The sequence below is a fragment of the Fusarium tjaetaba genome (assembly GCF_013396195.1).
Source record: "Fusarium tjaetaba strain NRRL 66243 chromosome Unknown NRRL66243_c0000226, whole genome shotgun sequence".
Lineage (NCBI taxonomy): Eukaryota > Fungi > Ascomycota > Sordariomycetes > Hypocreales > Nectriaceae > Fusarium > Fusarium tjaetaba.
In genome coordinates this window covers 1-18,187 of record NW_023501422.1, presented here as the reverse complement: position 1 = coordinate 18,187, position 18,187 = coordinate 1, and the positions used below count along the sequence as shown (strand labels likewise).

The following is an 18,187-nucleotide window of genomic DNA, read 5'->3' as shown; positions in this document are numbered from 1 at the left end:
TGCATACCTCACACATGTATCACCGAAAGGTAGAAACTTCAAGTAGAGCGAGGCATGAATGAACGCTCGAATAATCCACAAGCTACGACAATCCATCTTACACGCAACAACAATCAGCAACAAAAAGCATCTCTAGCCAGTAGCCCAACCAGTAGCCAACTACACAAGATCCTTAATCTTTCGGTACGCGCGAAGCCATCATCACGCTCCCAAAAGCTGCAACTCCCCAGTTCCCCGCCTGACACAAGATAGCCTGGACCATCAAGTTCACAGCGGGAAAAAGAATATCGGGTCAAACTTGGGGAATATTTTCTTGACAGCTAGAGCCTCCTTCTAAGCGGCCTCCTAGTGCCCGTTTGTCGCCGCTGAAGGAACCGGCTGAGGGGGACGTTCAGGGCCATAGGCCACTGGCGTTCCTTGCTCGTTGACTTGCGGTTCCTCCTCTGTATCGTCGTCGAACTCGCTGAGTTCTTCCTCCTCGCCCTCCTCGTCGGAGTAGTCGCTTTCGTCTCCTTCGTTTCCGCCGTGGCTGTCGGAGTAACCGCTCTCGACGGTGTTAGACATTCCGGGTGGCACCCTGCGCCCTTGTTGCTGCATTTGCTGGATAATGCTCATGAGCTTCTCTGTCTTCTTCTCGGCGGTTTCTGTCTTCTTCTTCCATTCCTGGCGCTCTTCGGCCATGCGGATGATGTTGGCAGCTGTCGCTTCCTTCTGTCGCTTCAGGGCTTCGTTCTCCTTCTCTAACCGCTTGCCCTTCTTCGACATATCCTCCATCTCTTTGCGGAATGATAGGAACAAGTCATTGCTATTGTTCAATGTGTCCTCCACCTGCTGTGCCATTAGTCAACATGCCGAACTATCTTATCCGAAACCACCCACCTGCTTGAACTTATCAACGTAAACATTGAGCTGATTCCTCAGCTCAGTTTCTGTTTTGGTAAACGCTTGGACTTGCGCCTGTAGATGTCGGGCCTTTGTCGATTCGCCTTCTGCGTTTTTCTTCTCTCGTTCGTATCGCGCCATATGGTACTGTACTTCGAGTTCCTTGGTGCGCATCAACGAGTGGAAATGTAATTCTCGTAACTCGTATTGTTCGATGAACGATTTGAAGCGAATTCGGAAACTGTGAACAAAGGTAAGCAGATATCTACGTAAAAGAATGGTTGAGACTGACAGCTCGTCGACCTCCATATCGACGACTTGTTTCTTCGGAGTATCTTTTTCTTCCTGATATCCGTCGAGTTTGGTCAAGAGCGTGGCATACTTTTCGTCCCAGTGAGCGTTGTTCCGTTTCTGTGTCGTCTGAAGCTCCTTATTCTCATTCTGCAAATAAAGTTAGCGAACGCCTCTCCGTCAAAGCCCTCTCGCACAAACCTTCATCTTGTTATTATCCCGCTGGAGCTCGCGACATAGCTTTTCCAATTTCTCCTTAAGACCGACAGTCTTATTAAGCTCCGTGCGGCTTGCATCTCTCTCCTTTTGCAGGGTGTCCCCGCGCCGCTTATTCTTCTGATTTTCACGCTCCAATCGTCGCATATCAGCCAACAGTTCACTAGACCGCTTGGTGAGGTGGTCGATTTTCTGCATGTTGTCCATCTTGGATACCTGCTGAAGAAGATCCCTATTCGCTCTTTTCACTTCACGTTCTGTACCATCCACGTATCAGTATCGTTCCGAATCCATGGGAGGCTGCCGCTTGCAGACGACGAGACCGTGACGCACCAATCTCCAACTCTTGTTCCTTATCTCCCGCGGCATCCTGCTCCAGCTGGGATATCCGCGCATGGAGCAGACGCGATGCCTCGTTGTTATCCATTCCTTTCTTTCCTTTGCCTTTCTTAGTAGGTGAATGGGCGTGTCCGTCATGCCCGTTGGCTACAGGAGCATCCACCTGGCTGGCTGGCATCGCCGTCGAAGCTACGATGGGCCAAGGTAGCGACGGCAATCGTTCAGGCGGGGGTCACGAGGTCAGGAAACGCCGGGGGCATCGAAGCGGGATGAATCGTCGTTAATCGTGAGTGGGATGTTGGTCGCCAGATGAGGGGTTGAAGTTGTGGTAACGAGAAAATGATGCTCAAAACACTATTCGGTATCGGCTAAGATGCGAGAAGATGCTGTTAGTCGTCTTCACGCATGAATTGTCAAGCCAAGCACTCGCAGCGAAGAGGCACGTTGAGTGGTTGAGGAGGGAATATCTTCGCACCAAGATTGGTTTTGTCGGTATGATGATGGCAATCGACACCAACGGTGAGTAACGGCAACAGTACGACCTATATGAATTCTGGAAGGATACAGCGTTGGAGTCACGGCTCGTTGGACATCGAATAATACAGTCGTTAACGTGTGACAAGATGGAGGGCTCATGGAGGTTTGAGATGGATAGGTTTTGCCATGGGCCTTTGTGGTGACTCTGTTGATAATTGCTACTTCGCTAACAGAATCCGCTTGGCACCACGGGTCATTCAGTTAGTGCTTGAATGGACACTAATGCGGTTTTAGAGGCATTTAGCGCTATCCCATAGTGGCCTCTCACTGAGTAGTGTCCACTGGCCACCCACAATTACGGCATGTCCTTGGCACTGACGTGGGCTGGAACCCGGCCATTCCATGAGGAAACTGCTGGGGTTACAAAGCAGACCCTTTCACTTTTTCGGGGCGAATCGTTCCGGCGTCATTACATACAGCATCAAAATCTCCGGTGACTGTTTAACGACAATCTCGACTCTTTCATAAGTTTCGCGTATCCAACTGTACATTATTTTCTTGATTTTTCTGTATTATTATTTTTCGGATCGTGCCTTATAAATCTCAGCCACAATGCTTCGTAACGCCGCTGCCGGCGCTCGAAAGGCCGTCACGGAGCTTTCACAATTTCCTAAGCCTGGCGAGAAGCTTCACGGCTTCACCCTTGTTCGATCCAAGCATGTTCCTGAGCTTGAATTGACGGCTCTTCACCTTCAGCATGACAAGACAGGAGCCGATTATCTGCACATTGCCCGCGACGACAGCAACAATGTCTTTTCCATCGGTTTCAAGACGAACCCTCCGGATGATACTGGTATTCCTCACATTCTAGAGCATACGACACTATGCGGTAGTGAAAAGTACGACTCCTCTTGATATAGACATGGCAGCAGAGAATGCTGACTGTCTATAGATATCCCATTCGTGACCCTTTCTTCAAGATGCTTCCGCGAACACTATCGAACTTTATGAACGCGTTCACGGCATCAGACCATACTTTCTACCCCTTTGCGACAACCAACGCGCAGGACTTCAAGAACCTCATGTCTGTGTACCTCGACTCAACATTGCACCCGCTGCTCAAGAAGTCCGACTTTACTCAGGAGGGTTGGCGAATTGGTCCTGAGAACCCACTTGCTGAGGACGAGGCGAGCAAGAAGTTGGTATTCAAGGGTGTGGTTTACAACGAGATGAAGGGCCAGATGTCAGATGCTGGGTATTTGTACTACATTCGCTTCCACGACCATATCTTCCCCGATATCAATAACTCGGGTGGCGACCCCCAGAAGATCACAGACTTGACATACGAGCAACTGCGAAAGTTCCACGCCGAGCACTACCACCCCAGCAATGCCAAGGTCTTCACTTATGGTGATATGCCCTTGGTTGACCACTTGCAGCAGGTCGATGCTCAGCTCCAGGCTTTTGAGAAGATCCAGGGTGACAGGCAAATTCACGAACCCGTAACACTGAGCGGCCCCAAGGAAGTTACTCTGTACGGACCACTTGATCCTCTTGTCGACCCTGACCGCCAGTACAAGACCTCTGTGTCATGGATCATGGGTGACACCACAGATGTGTTGGAGTCTTTCTCTCTGGCACTTTTATCAACCCTCTTGATGGACGGGTATGGTTCTCCTCTATACCGAGGTCTTGTTGAGGCTGGCATGGGTGCTGATTGGAGCCCCAACGCTGGATATGATAGCTCTGCTAAGAAGGGAATTTTCTCTATCGGTCTCACTGGTGTTCAGGAGGCTGATGTTCCTAAGCTCAAGGAGAAGGTTCAACAGATCTTGAGGGAAGTCCGAGAAAAGGGTTTCGACAAGACCAAAATTGATGGATCTCTCCATCAGCTCGAGTTATCGCTCAAGCATAAGACTGCCAACTTTGGATTCTCCATGCTGAACCGTCTCAAGCCCAAGTGGTTCAACGGTGTGGACCCCTTTGACTCCCTGGCTTGGAACGATACCATCAATGGTTTCCAAGCTAAGATGGCTGAGGGCAACTATCTAGAAGGTCTTATTGACAAGTATCTACTCAACGATAACACTTTGACATTCACAATGGCCCCCTCAACCACCTACGGGGAGGATCTTGTCAAGGAGGAACAGGAGCGACTTTCTACCAGAATCCAGGCAGCTATTAAGGAGGCTGGCAGCGAAGAGAACGCCCGGAAGCATTTCGAGAAGCAAGAGCAGGAGTTGCTGGTTGAACAAAACAAGACCAACACTGAGGACCTCGGCTGTCTGCCCACTGTCCACGTCAAGGATATCCCCCGAAGCAAGGAGCCTGTGGTTGTGCGAGACGAGAATGCCAACGGCACCAAGATCCAGTGGCACGAGGCTCCTACAAACGGCTTGACATACTTCCGTGCCATAAACACGTTGGAGAACTTGCCTGATGAGCTTCGCGAGCTGGTCCCTCTGTTTACCGACAGCATCATGCGCCTTGGTACCAAGGACTTGAACATGGAGCAACTTGAAGACTTGATCAAGCTGAAGACTGGTGGTGTTTCAGTTGGTTACCACTGCACTCCATCCCCCACCGATTTCCACGCTGCTAGTGAAGGTCTCATCTTCACCGGTATGGCCCTGGATCGCAACGTTCCCGTCATGTTCGATATCATCCAAAAGCTCGTTTTGGGAACTGATTTTGACAGCCCAGAGGCAGCTCTCAGGATTCGACAGCTGCTGCAGGCATCTGCTGACGGTGTTGTGAACGATATCGCATCCACTGGCCATCGGTTCGCGATGGGTAGTGCTGAGTCTGGTCTCACCCGCTCCTCGTGGCTTCGACAACAAGTTTCCGGCCTTTCTCAGGTGCAGCTGGTGACTTCTTTGGCTAGCCGACCCGAGACAGACAAGCTTGAGGATGTTATCTCCAAGTTGAAGCAGATTCAGAGCATTGCACTAGCTGGAGGAAATCTACGCACAGCAATTACCTGCGGTCCAGAGAGTGTTGCAGAGAACGGTGCCTCTCTGCAAGAGTTCGTGGGCAACCTCTCCCGTGACCCTCTCGACCTGAAGAACCCGTCTCCTCGCCAACTTCCCAAGGATAGCAAGACCTTCTATCCTCTGCCTTACCAAGTTTACTATGGTGGATTGTCATTACCAACCACATCATACACTGCAGCGGAGGGTGCACCTCTCCAGATCCTGTCACAGCTCCTTACACATAATCACCTGCATCACGAGATCCGTGAGAAGGGTGGCGCATATGGCGGAGGCGCTTACTCCCGCGCCCTCGATGGTCTCTTTGGCTTCTACTCTTACCGTGACCCCAACCCTCAAAACACACTGAGCATTATGCGCGGTGCTGGGCAATGGGCTGTTGATAAGAAGTGGTCAGACCGTGACCTTGAGGAGGCCAAGATCTCTGTGTTCCAGGGAGTTGATGCCCCCAAGTCTGTGAACCAGGAAGGCATGGGACGGTTCCTCTCAGGCATCACTGAGGAGATGAAGCAGAAGAAGCGCGAGCAGCTTCTTGACGTAACCAAGGACCAAGTGCGCGAGGTGGCGCAGCGCTACCTCGTTGACGGACTGGCCAAGGGCGAAGGCAGAGTCGCTTTCCTTGGAGAGAAGCAGTCCTGGGTCGACGGCGAATGGAAGATCCGCGAGATGGATGTCAAGGGCGCCGAGTAAGGCTAAAAGAAATGATTATGAAGCTAATGACGACCTATAGTTGGAAGTATCAGCATGCTAGAGGCTTGGATGAGCAATGAGCAGCTGGAGTTACAGCTGTATGATGGCGTGTACGATGAAGTGTAAATTACACAGATGAACAAAGCATAAATGACCCTCCTCACGTTGCGTCGCAGCGGAACTTTCCACCCTATGTGAACACGAGGAATTTCGTGCCTCGTTACGCGTTCAGATACGATACATCTCTTTACCTTTGCAATGGTACAGAGACCACAGAGCAACGCAAGAGCAGATACAGCCCCTCTTTTTCATTTCTGTCTATCTTGATTTCTGGAAGCTACTTTCACCTTGGCATCTGTTGCGGGAACCTCGAGGCTGCGGAGCGAAAGCACCAAGTACGAGGAATTCTATGATTGGAGACTGGGGAGATTGTGGACGAAGGGAGTCGGTGTGATGGATGAAGGAGAGCTGGTAGCTCGTTCTATCAGAGCCGGAGTCCTTGAGCGATGGATTTACTGGACTAAAGAGCAGAGTACATGCATGTGATGTGTTACAGAGTGACCAACGTTGACATGCTGTGTGACTGTTGCAGGTTCTCGGACGGAAGAAGATGCCGATTCGTCTATTCGTATACGATGAGATACCTATAGAGAGGCATTAAAAAGGCATTGTTGACGGTGTCCTTTTGATGGAGAATATGACGATGGACAGTGATAGCCAGGGGTTGGCCAATGGTGCCTGACCGCGGAATAAGCTCCAGCCTTACGCGGTCCGTGGTCTTGTGCTGTTGTTTATTTACTGAGGGAATTATTGGGTCTTTATTATGCTAAATACCAAGGACATGACGCTTACAAGCCAGACATCATAGAGCAAGAAGACTCTAGGCCTCAATCCTAGGTGATAAAAACATTTAGGTAATTTACTCTAAGTTTAGGAAACTATTTACTGAGTTTATTTCAACACCATATATTGAGGCCTGATATCTTCTTCCCGTGCCTGTGACTCTTGACTCCGGCTCTGACTCTGTCGGTCAAGAAAAGCTTTCGAAAAGACCCGGAATGTAACGAACGAACGAACGGGCTTCTATACTGGGAAATGCACATGCACGGGCTGCATTGCATCCATGTATCGGTACATGATTCTGCATTTTTTCCAAGGCGTGGTGTCTTGTTCCCGAGACTCTGGAAGTGTCTGAGACCAATGGGATATTCTACCGCTGCTGGGGCTTTTTGGGTTTAGCGCGGGGTTTCTTTACCTTAGTTCTGCAGCATCGAGATGCTTCAGTTCATCCACCGCCAGTTGCAGTTGGAGATTATGTACGAGGTCAGGCCACGGAATTGTGACTGAAATTGTGATGAATTGTCAACTTTGGTTGTAGATAGAAATATATAGAGAGTACAAGTATTCAATACAATTATAATTAGGCGCCAGCTCTTCCAACTGCGCCACCGAATTGTGAATGTCCCCCTGTAAAGTACACGGTACGTACAGAGTTTACTGCCCCTCCACTCGTCAACGTCACAGTGGAGGGAGCGTAAAAATTTCTCTCTCCATTCTTTTCTTGGACCTGGACCTGGATCTGGACCTGCAAATGCAATTCAAACCTGCAACGGAAACGCAAACACTCCACTAATTTCTTCGAATCAGCAGAGCCCAAACTAAACTCGTCGACCTCTTTTTTTCTATCTTGGGCCAAGACTAGAGCCGACCAGATAAAAAGGCGGCCCCCCCATCTTTCTCTCCTCTTCGACAACTTGTCACGTTTCATCACGACAATTCCTATATTCTTTAAATCTTGCTCCAACGCCTCCCCGTTGACACGAAACCCGTTACAACTTTGAGCACTTTACATCTGCTCAAACTCCTCACCAGACTCGACCCGCCTTTGGTCTCTTAAAGGCACCGCCTTCACCACGGCTCCTCCGGCCGTGAGCTTCGTCAGTGACAAAGATTTCAGCCTCTGCAAGCCCTCTCACACCATCAACGCGATCCCCCCTCCCGCTACTATTGCTGCTCGACGATAAGCTCCTCGATCTCTCCGTCTTGCACGACCCTCGATCCGACTACACTCCCCCGTCGTTCTTCGACACCCGTCAGCTGCCGCATAGGAGGTTTACAGAGGTTCTTCCTCTAGCCGAGGAAGAGTCGAGGAGGCCTCGCCAGTCCACTGAGGGATCAGTCTGCTACCGCTCACGACCGCCCTAACACCAGCTAAACACCCCCCGTACGTTCAAGCTTCACTCTACTATATATACTTTTCTACAAAGTATCGTCTTTCTCTAGTCCACGGACTTAAATCCCTCTCTCAACTTCCCAACGAACCCCCGCAACTGTTTGGGATATGGTTATGGCAACGGCTGTCCTCGACACCTACAATCATAATGTCAATCACCCTCATATCGCATTAAAGAAACCCCTGCTTCAGGAACCTCTTGAGCAATATGGCGTGATTACTCCAAAGCAACTCATCGGCCAGGCTCTCCACCAGCGCGTGGAGGCCATTGACCATGAGATGTGTGAGCCTGGCGACGAAGATACTTTCTTCGTTGCTGACCTCGGAGAGGTCTACCGCCAGCATCTTCGCTGGAAGAAGAATCTCCCTCGGGTCCGGCCCTTCTATGGTGAGTACGAATCTCGCCAATATGCTGTGATACATACTAACAAGCACCAGCCGTCAAGTGCAACCCCGATCCTCAGATCATCAAACTTCTGTCTGAGCTCGGAACCGGCTTCGATTGTGCCTCCAAGACCGAGATTGAGCAGGTCCTGTCCGCAGGACTTAGCCCCGACCGCATCATCTACGCCCAACCCTGCAAGACCAACTCGTATGTCCGATACGTCAAGTCTGTGGGCGTCAAACAGATGACTTTTGACAATGCCGATGAGCTCTACAAGATCGCAAAGCTCTACCCAGGAGCTGAGCTCTTCCTTCGCATCATGACCGATGACAGCGAGTCTCTGTGCCGCTTCAGCATGAAGTTTGGTGCCGCAATGGACACCACTGAGGGACTTCTCGCTCTGGCCAAGGATCTTGGTCTCAACGTTGTTGGCGTCAGCTTCCACGTTGGATCTGGTGCTTCCGATCCCCTCGCCTTCTACAAGGCCGTTCGCGACGCCCACACCGTCTTCCAGCTGGCCCACGAGTTCGGCTTCAACATGCGCACCCTTGACGTTGGTGGTGGCTTCAGCGGCGATACCTTCGAGACCATGGCTGCCGTCCTCGGTGGCGCCCTCGACGAGTTCTTCCCGCCTCACAGCAACATCGAGATCATTGCTGAGCCTGGCCGATACTACGTTGCCACCGCCTTCACCATCGCCTGCAACATCATCGCTCGCCGAACTGTTGAGGACCCCACTCTCGATGGCAAGGGCTACATGCTCTACGTCAACGATGGTGTTTACGGCAACTTCTCAAACATCATGTTTGACCACCAGCAGCCGATCGCCAAGGTTCTCCGCGCCTCCGGCAAGACCCTCTTCGAGACCACCGCTGCCCACCCCACTCCCGAGGGCGAGGGTTTCGAGTACTCCGTCTGGGGTCCTACCTGCGATGGCATCGATCGCATCACTGAGAGCACTCGCTTCGACTCCATTCTCGATGTCGGTGACTGGCTGTACTTTGAGGACATGGGTGCCTACACAAAGTGCTCTGCCACTCAGTTCAACGGCTTCTCCAACGCCCACGACGTTATCTACGTCTGCAGCGAGCCCGGTGCTAAGGCCCTTCTCGGCCTGTGATCTCAATCACTTCTTGCACCTCAATGGCTAGCGAAACCATTTCTTTCGTGTTCTCTTTGGAGAATCCTTTTTGTTCGTATGTTTTGAATCTCATAATGGGCCGATGACAATAGCAACACAAAAGTTGACAGTCAATGTTTGAAAACGAGAAAAGAGCTAGATAGACGGATTTTAGATTTTAATTAATTCCTGAACTGTCAACCTCGGACACCTCTGCAGCCCCTCTTCCGAGACATGTCGTACGACAGCACCAGCATTTGATACAACTCACTGGATGATACAGATCTTCTTAGGGTCTTTATTGTTTGACTAAATTTACACATGTTTAACCCCTGAGACTAAAAAGATATTGTCCTTGATATCTTTAGGCGGAGCATCGTTACTAATGCCAACTCCAAACTCCATGCGGACTTCTAGCATGCCTGATGACCAATGCCAAATACTGTACATGATCATATCTCCATGTTTCGTGTTTTCATGAAAATAATCAAGTCTTTGTCGGGGTTTTCGCCCCTTGCTCTGTGCCGTTGTCCCAGTTCGTCTATGTACCACGGAAGAGGAATTGCATGTCCTGGGGGGTGAGTGATTCCATAGCCTTGGTGTCGGAGTTGACAGTGGAGTGAATCATGTTAGTCTTCTTCTCCTGAATCAACACCATTCGGCTTTCCACAGAATCCTCGATACACAAGCGCGTGATAGTGCAGGGTCGACTTTGGCCAATGCGATGGCATCGGTCAGCGGACTGCCACTCGGCGGCCGGATTCCACCATCTATGTAATTGTTAGCAGTTACTCAGATGACAATGCTCGTTTCAGACACTTACGGATCAACAATGAACACTCGAGAGGCTTCGGTAAGGTTCAGTGCCACGCCGCCAGCCTTGAGAGAAACCAGGAAGCATTCAACGTCCACGTTGTTCATGAAATGTTCGATCGACGCCTGTCGTTGGGCAGGTGTCATGCTACCATCGAGCATGACTGTAGTGATACCAGCCCGGCGGAGACGCCACTCGATGAGCTGCAGCATGGTAGTAAACTGAGAGAAAATGATCGACTTGTGTGAGGCGTTGTCGGAGCGAAGTTTGTGGAGCTCATGAACAAGAAGTTCAATCTTGGAAGAGGAGGTCCAGTTCTCCATCTTGATTCGATTGATGATGGAGCTTTTCTTGACGAGAGTCTCATCTTGCTCCATCTCTGGCTGTTCTAGGTCGATCTGGAGGCGGATGTGACAACGGGGGCAATCAGGTTGATCAGTAGAGCGAACGTAGCTACCAACACAGGCTCTGCAAAAGTCATGCTTGCACTGACTACGAATTGCGTCTTCGGCAGGCTCATCGCAGATGCAACAAACGAGCACGTTTTGTCCTCCTTCAGCGTTCTTCTTTGTGATAAGATCAGGGTGATCAGCAACTTGTCTCATCTGCATAATGAGGCCAAAAATGTTGGCATAATTGTTCAAGAGAACACCCTGGGCGACATACGTATCAAACTTACGCTGGCCGTTCGTCATGATACTGTTCGCGAAGTCGTTTTCCTCTTCTCCGAAAAACTGTCGGTCAACATAAACCTCCTTGACGGGAAGTTCCATAGAGTTAGTATGGTCTTTCTTTAAACGACGCAGCATGATACGATCTGTCATCAAACGCAGTCTATCGAAAGCCGTTTTGCCTGCGCCTAGATTCCCATATTTCTGAATAGGATTCAGTAGCTCTTGATTGAACAGAGAAACATGTTGCACTCCCGGATGATTGCAGCCCTTACAACGACTGTTCTCGTCCATTGACCATTCAAGCGTGGAGCATGGGCACTGCTTGCAAAGATACGATGCAAAATCTTCGACTTCTAAGAAACGAATTAGAGAGAAGAACTCTCCGATGCGGTTCTGCAAAGGTGTGCCCGTCAGACACCATCGGTAGGTGGTTTTCAGAGCAAAGCATGCTTTGGCTGTCATGGTGGTGCGTGTCTTGATACAGTGTGCTTCGTCCAGAATAACTCGATGGAAATCGATTGCATGAATGGCACTCTTTTCCTTGTATATGCCATCCTTTCGCTTGAACCCCTTTTCCTGCTTGCGATAGACTGACTCGAGACTGTTGTACGACATCATGATAACGTCGAATTTCTTGAGCTCCCTCACGGTGATCCCCTTGGTCTTTTGGTTTGTTCCATGGAAAACAAATGTGTTCAAGGCGCCATCTGTGTAAGACTTGATCTCCTGCTGCCATTGCATGAGCGCAACAGGGGGCACGAGAACCAGGGACGGCTTTCCCACACGATAATCAGACATGATCAGAGACACAGCCTGGATCGTCTTGCCTAATCCCATCTCATCACCGAGTAAGCCACCTTTGTACTTTCCCTTCTCCATCTCCATCATCCAAGCAAGGCCTTCAAGCTGGAATGGCTTGAGTTGGCGTGAAATTCTTTCCGGTTGTGCAGCCTTCTCAGGCTTAATCACTGGCTGCTTTGCAACCTTGTCCCACATGTCTATGATCTCAGGATGGTGTTTCTCCAAACGGTCTCGCTCTCTACGCGTACGTCTGCTCTCACCCGTGTTCCTGAAAGCCCTTCGACTGTTGGAGATACTCGCGATTTGGTCCGTGTTATCGGCGCCATCAGCCTCATCATCGCTACTACTCAAGTCGATATAGTCGCCATTGTTATCAGTTGCAAAGTCTGTAGACTCGGCGTCACCCAAAGCGTTTTCCAATGCATCGAGTTCATCGCCAGATGGGCCATCAGCTTGCGTAGCCTTCCCTGCGGAACGGGAACCAGTCGCACTAGGTGCCTTGGCACGGGGTATAGTGCGTGCCATGGGACGTGCAGGTCGCTTTCCTGCCGCTTTCCTCGACATGGCCATTGGAACGTCTTCATCATCACTAGAGATTTCTTGAGCTGCTCCCTCGTCACTGGCGTCATCATCGGCAAAGGATTCATCCTCAAATGAGCTCAATGATGAGCCGCTGTCCAGGCCAAGGCCTTGGGCTATCTCCGCATCCATGTCGATGTCCTCATCATCTGAGCAGGGGATAACTTTAGGCTTTTTTGCTGGGCGACCACGCTTGACGGTAGAGTCAGTCAGAGTCGATGCTCGTTCACGTTTGACAGAAGTCTGACCGGGAGTGCTGAAACCAATGGAAAGCGAAGGTCTAGCACTTCTTCGTAGGGGAAATGATGATGATGCGACACTAGGCGCTTGCTTGAATTCTTCATCCTGCAGGCGACGAGCTACTTGAGCGTCTCGAGAATTATCAAAACCCTCGTCGTCCGAGTCCTGAATGACCATCCGGCCGTTATTGGCTCTCGAGTTCATGGCATATGCGCTCTTTCGCAGGCCTCTCTCACGGTCAATGGGGCGAGAGGTAGAAGGAGCAGGAAGTTGGACTTCGAAGATAGCTGATTTGTCATGCTCGACTGCTGCTGGGGTTGGCACCTTGCTAGATGCAGGAGTTGAATACTCGCTCCCTGTATCTGGGTCTAGTGGTGTGGGAACTGATGACACGGACTCGCTCTCAATGACGGGTGCTTTGCTTGGGCGGCCACGTCGTTTAGTGGGAAGTGCGATGTCAGAAGTAGGAAATTGAGACAGAGGTGATGCCTCGACTTCAGGGATGCTCTTCCTAGGCCTTCCTCGTGGGCGTGATCCAGAGGGAGCATCCTGGGGAAGATCTACAGCTGAGGTGGGAGTTGGTATAGACGAAGCAGCCTGACTTCTAGTCCTGGCTGAGCGGGTCACTCGGTTAGAAGCAGTAGATGTATCTCTAGAAGCTAGAATTTGTCAGTGAGAAAAAATGACCAGCTATGGCATCAGACTTACCATCTGCTGGAGTGATGGGCGTACCCCGAGTGGAAGGGCGACCTCGAGGCATGATGTCAGTTGGTCCAAAGGAATGTTCTGCTGATTTGGAATCGATACGAGATGAGACGGCGTATCGCCCTCTAAATGGGACTCTCGAGCGCGAAGCTGCACGATGAAGGACAAAGATTGAAAGACTTCGGGTGTGTTTTCTTTCAGGAAATTAAAATCAAAAGATGGGAGCCTGGTGGAAGGCAAAGGGTGGTGGTTGCACCCCTGTCTGTTGGCAGCCGTGAATGCAGTGTTGGGCAGTGACCGTGAATAGATACAAATTGATTGACTGCGGGCAGCAGCAAAAGAACAATCACACAAAGAAACGAGCGATGTTAACAGAATCTTTTCAATGAGACGAGAAAGACCACGAATGGATGAACAATGAAAGCGTGAGGATGAAGGGGAAAAGTCAGATAAAGTCAAAGGCAAATCGCCACCAGCTCCTTTTTTCGGGGCGTTGCTTCCCGCCGTCTGATACCCCAATTCACGATTCACAGTGTCAGAAAGAGCACCCCGCTACGCGCATGCACGTGTCAGGGACAAGGGGGGTTTGATTGTCGATCTGATTGGGGTGCATCGTTCCTGGCAGGATCGGGGACAGAAAACATTGGTCAATCCCACTTACAAGAACAGTTGGCAATAAGTTGCATGCTGCAATAATTGTTCATTTATAAGTCATCTATAACAAGACTTATATTGCTAGAAGCCCAAACTTATGCTAAATCTATAACAAGTTATATGAGTTACCCAAGGCTTTTTGTCATTCAGGATCAAGCCCCCGAGTTTTCTTTCCTTCCCAGGCCGCCGATGAATTCTGGACCCTGACGCTTAGATCCTCGATTTGCCACTCCAAGGGGCGATTGCATCACGTGACACGGTGTCAATCTCGTGAAAGACTGCGCAAGCGGGAACGCCACTGCACGGCGCTGCAATTGCCCGAGCTGCTTCAGACTTTACTTTTTTTGCGCCAACTCCTTTTCAAGCGTGAATCTCCCCTCCCTTTTATTGTCTTGGTGGGTGAAGTGGTCGCCGAAGATTGAGGAATCTTTTCTTGTGTAAATTTTCTCACTTTTCTAGGCCACTCAGTATTCATCCATCATGTACGTTTTTCTCATACCCATAGAGTGGCGATAAGCTTATCATGTACAGGGCGCGGGCACGCAGTAACAACCAGAATGCTCAAGGCCAAAACGGTCAAAATGCTCAGAATGGCCAGAATGGTCAGCAAAATCAACCTAATAGACAAGCTCGTGCTGTCTATGGACCGTAAGTAAAATACTACTTCCAGCCCCATACTCGTACTAACATGTCAATAGTCAATCAGCGCTGACCGATTTCCTTGCTGTAAGTTTATGGCTGTCACGAAGTGCACGTCGCTATGGCATACTAACCATGATCAGTCCCACAACATCTCTGCTGCTCAGATTCGCTCAGATGCTGACGCACGTCGCCGACAAGCCGCACGTGATGATGCAGCTGAAGATGAGAACGGCAATGGCGAGTCTTCTGCAGCAGGTGCCAGATCTGGGCGACGTTCTAGTCGCAACGACAATGACGAAGCTTCGCTAAAGCGTAAGCGAGAAGAAGAGAAGAAGCTTGCAAAGATCAAGGAGAGCAAAGCTTTCAAGAAGCGCAAGCAACGATCAGACTTATCTGATGACGAACTTGCTCGTGCGTTGATGGAATCGAACTCCGGCCCTATGCCGGGGCAGATAGAGCACTGCGAAATTTGCGAGAAACGCTTCACCGTATCGCCTTATTCGCTTGCTGGCCCCAACGGGGGGCTTCTTTGTCCCCCTTGCGGTCGAGAGATAGCAAAAGAACGAGAAAGCGGCCAAAAGAAGAAGCCGAAGAAGCCGGCCAATACGGGTCCTGTTGGGAGACGTCGCGCAATTCAAAGTCGGATACTTGACGGTGACGTTGGTACCAAGAGCTTGGCCACTCTGTGTGTACAAACTCTGGCCAAGAATGTCGATCTGGCTGACAGTCTTGGGGACCTTCCTGATCACTTGGTCGACAAAATTGCACGCATGTTCTCTAAGCGTCGACTCCTCAAGCCAGAGACTTTGCCACTTTTCGTCCAGCCCGGCACCGAAGACCTTCATATCTATGATGGCGCAAAGCTGGGTGTGCAAGATTACGTTTCAATCTTTCAGACGGCTTCGAAACTCAAAAATCTCAAGATCCGATGTGGCATCCAGTTCAAGGACGAAGTCATGGATTACCTCTTGTCGCGTGACATCAATCTCGAAACTTTCTACCTTCACGGAGCCAATCTTTTGAGCGATGAGAAGTGGCATAAGTTCATCCAGGAAAAGGGCGAGAAGCTGAAAGGCATCCAAGTCTACTATACAGACAATCACTTTGGAGACGAAACTATAGCCACGCTGAAGGATCATTGCCCCAACCTCAAGCGACTCAAGGTCGAGAACAACCAAAAGCTGACCAACGACGGTGTCAAAACGATTGCAAGTTTGTCGGCTCTAGAGCATCTTGGGCTTCAGCTGCAGCACAAGACTGAATCTGACGCTTACATCGAAGTCGTCTCGAAGATCGGTGCCAACCTCAAGACCTTTTCTCTGAAGATTGTTCCTGAGGTTGACGACACACTGTTGCAGGCTATTCACGAGCATTGTCGCTCCCTTTCCAAGTTCCGAATCACGGACAGCGAGTTTATGACCGACCAGGGTTTTGTTGGTCTTTTCACCAAATGGGCCAATCCTCCCTTGCGCTTTGTGGATCTCCAGAAATGTCGACAGATTGATGCAAGTAAGCCTCGGGAGAACCCAGATAGCGTCGGACTCTGCAGTGAGGGTTTCAAAGCGTTGATGGCCCACTCGGGTGAGAAGCTCCAGTATCTCAACATTCATGCTTGTCGGCATATCTCACGCGAGGCTTTCGAAGAGGTCTTCCACAAGGATGCTCAGTATCCAGAGCTGAAAGAGCTGGAAATCAGCTTCTGTGAAGAGGTGACCGATTTCATTTTGGGGTCAATCTTCCGATCTTGTCCCAAGATCCGAGAGGTCAATGTTTTTGGATGCATGAAGGTCAAAGAGGTTCGCGTACCTCGTGGTGTCATCCTTGTTGGTGTTCCTAATGCTCAGGGCATGATGGTTGAGGGATCTGATGATTAAACCCTGAGACAGCGCGTGGTGCCTGGTGTATGGAGTTATGAATCTCAGCATGGCCTTTGAGTCAGTAGCAAGGCATTGCATGGCGCACGGAATTGTGTAAAGCTAGTGAATGAAAACTGTTTTTATATCCTATTTGCATCATATGTACTATGGTTTCGTTCATGAATCGTGTCATTTCCCTTTAAACCTCATACCCTGGTTAAGAGCGGGCCTGGTTATTCTTCACATACTCCTTATCCATCTGGACATAAGAGTTCAGCTTCTTCTCAAGCTCAGCATCAGTCATGGTGGCCCTCTTGTCGACACTGTCGGCGCTTCTGTATCGTCGCCAAGAGAATCCGCCAGCGTTACAGGCGTCAGTAGCCTGGAAGTAGTGCAGATGAGCAGCAATGTCCAAACCAAGAGTTCCACCGTTGCATCCAAGGTTGGCAGCACCCTCACAGACCTTGACATCGTTGATAGTGTAGTCAACCTTGTCGCCTCCGCCGCCGGACAGCCAAAACTCAGGAGTTGTGTGTCTGTATCCGAAGATCAGAGGAGGGAGACGAGGGACTGGGTCATCGGCGTGTGTAACACGGTACTCTCCACCAGCCTGGTTCGAGACGAAGGATGAGAGCTGGGCGTTTCCGACACGGGGAGAACCGTAGGTGTAGATATCGACGGGTGTTCCACCGACTCTCAAGTTTGCGGCAGCAAGAACGGCTACAGCACCTCCGAGGGAGTGGCCTGTAGAGATGACCTTGAAAGAAGGGTTCGCCTTGCGAGCGGAGGCAACAGCAGCAGTTGCCTGAGATGAGATCTCATTCCATGCTCGCTGGAAACCAGAGTGTACACCACATCCAGAGACGAGACTGCAGTCTTCCTGGCCAAAGTCGAGGTTGGTAAGCCAGTTTCGAATGTTGATGCTTCCGCGGAACGAGACGACGATTTCCTTTCGGGCAGAGTCTGTCGCGACGTAGCCACCGATACCTGTCTTGGAGCCACTGGGTGTGTAAGCAAGGGTGTGATGTGTTTGTGCAGGATTGGACTTACACGAAAGATGTCACGATGGTAGCTCCGTTGCCCTGGACGGTTGGACAGCCATTGTTGGAGCAGGTGATCTTTGAACCAGCTGCGGCCTCAGAGTTGCAGTAAGCTGCGGCGCCGTGTTGGATGTAGAACTTGAAGTTGTTAAAGTTGGTTGTGGTGACACCAACAGCTGGGAATGTGAGCTTATGAAGGAATTGGAGTGGGATTGTGTTTACCTCGCTCCTCGAGAGAGTTGACGTAGTCGTCGAGAGCTACAGGGCTGGCTACCGCGAGGGTGATGGCCGAGAGGAGAGGTAGAAGAAGCATCGTGACAAGGGATAGAGTCCAATGTATGGGTGTAAGTGAGGGTAGACTGGCGAGGTGCAACTCCTGGAGATGCTCTTGAAGCTGAAGCTGAAGCTGTCCTTGAGATCTACTGAGAGATCGACATCGTGAGAAGAACCAGACGTTTATATATCTTTTTTTTTTCTCCCCTTCAGCTAGCTCCCATTACAATACCCGCCCATCCTCTGTCGCTGATCCCATCTCTTTCCCGTTCCCATCACATTCACA

The 18,187-nt window shown here is 50.4% G+C and overlaps 6 protein-coding genes across 6 annotated transcripts; 3 read left to right on the top strand and 3 right to left on the bottom strand.

The window, feature by feature from the left end:
* Positions 1 to 345: 345 nt before the first annotated feature.
* On the bottom strand, positions 346 to 1,906 carry FTJAE_9796 (uncharacterized protein; the record flags this gene model as incomplete). The annotated part of the gene is made up of 5 exons (XM_037356752.1): positions 346 to 828; positions 880 to 1,123; positions 1,175 to 1,323; positions 1,375 to 1,646; positions 1,723 to 1,906. 5 exons carry the CDS (start codon positions 1,904 to 1,906, stop codon positions 346 to 348), a joined length of 1,332 nt encoding a protein of 443 aa, XP_037203040.1.
* Positions 1,907 to 2,817: 911 nt separating this feature from the next.
* On the top strand, positions 2,818 to 5,885 carry FTJAE_9795 (mitochondrial presequence protease; the record flags this gene model as incomplete). The annotated part of the gene is made up of 2 exons (XM_037356751.1): positions 2,818 to 3,104; positions 3,158 to 5,885. The coding sequence occupies 2 exons, from the start codon at positions 2,818 to 2,820 to the stop codon at positions 5,883 to 5,885; spliced, it is 3,015 nt and encodes a 1,004-aa protein (XP_037203039.1).
* A 2,341-nt stretch (positions 5,886 to 8,226) lies between these two features.
* On the top strand, positions 8,227 to 9,623 carry FTJAE_9794 (ornithine decarboxylase; the record flags this gene model as incomplete). Its single annotated transcript, XM_037356750.1, has 2 exons — positions 8,227 to 8,506; positions 8,557 to 9,623. The coding sequence occupies 2 exons, from the start codon at positions 8,227 to 8,229 to the stop codon at positions 9,621 to 9,623; spliced, it is 1,347 nt and encodes a 448-aa protein (XP_037203038.1).
* A 541-nt stretch (positions 9,624 to 10,164) lies between these two features.
* FTJAE_9793 (nucleotide exsicion repair RAD16) lies at positions 10,165 to 13,491 on the bottom strand (the record flags this gene model as incomplete). Its single annotated transcript, XM_037356749.1, has 3 exons — positions 10,165 to 10,393; positions 10,447 to 13,390; positions 13,440 to 13,491. 3 exons carry the CDS (start codon positions 13,489 to 13,491, stop codon positions 10,165 to 10,167), a joined length of 3,225 nt encoding a protein of 1,074 aa, XP_037203037.1.
* A 1,122-nt stretch (positions 13,492 to 14,613) lies between these two features.
* Positions 14,614 to 16,606, top strand: FTJAE_9792 (nucleotide exsicion repair RAD7; the record flags this gene model as incomplete). The annotated part of the gene is made up of 3 exons (XM_037356748.1): positions 14,614 to 14,738; positions 14,789 to 14,816; positions 14,873 to 16,606. 3 exons carry the CDS (start codon positions 14,614 to 14,616, stop codon positions 16,604 to 16,606), a joined length of 1,887 nt encoding a protein of 628 aa, XP_037203036.1.
* A 199-nt stretch (positions 16,607 to 16,805) lies between these two features.
* FTJAE_9791 (triacylglycerol lipase precursor) lies at positions 16,806 to 17,941 on the bottom strand (the record flags this gene model as incomplete). Its single annotated transcript, XM_037356747.1, has 3 exons — positions 16,806 to 17,589; positions 17,639 to 17,804; positions 17,851 to 17,941. 3 exons carry the CDS (start codon positions 17,939 to 17,941, stop codon positions 16,806 to 16,808), a joined length of 1,041 nt encoding a protein of 346 aa, XP_037203035.1.
* Between the last annotated feature and the right edge of the window lie 246 nt (positions 17,942 to 18,187).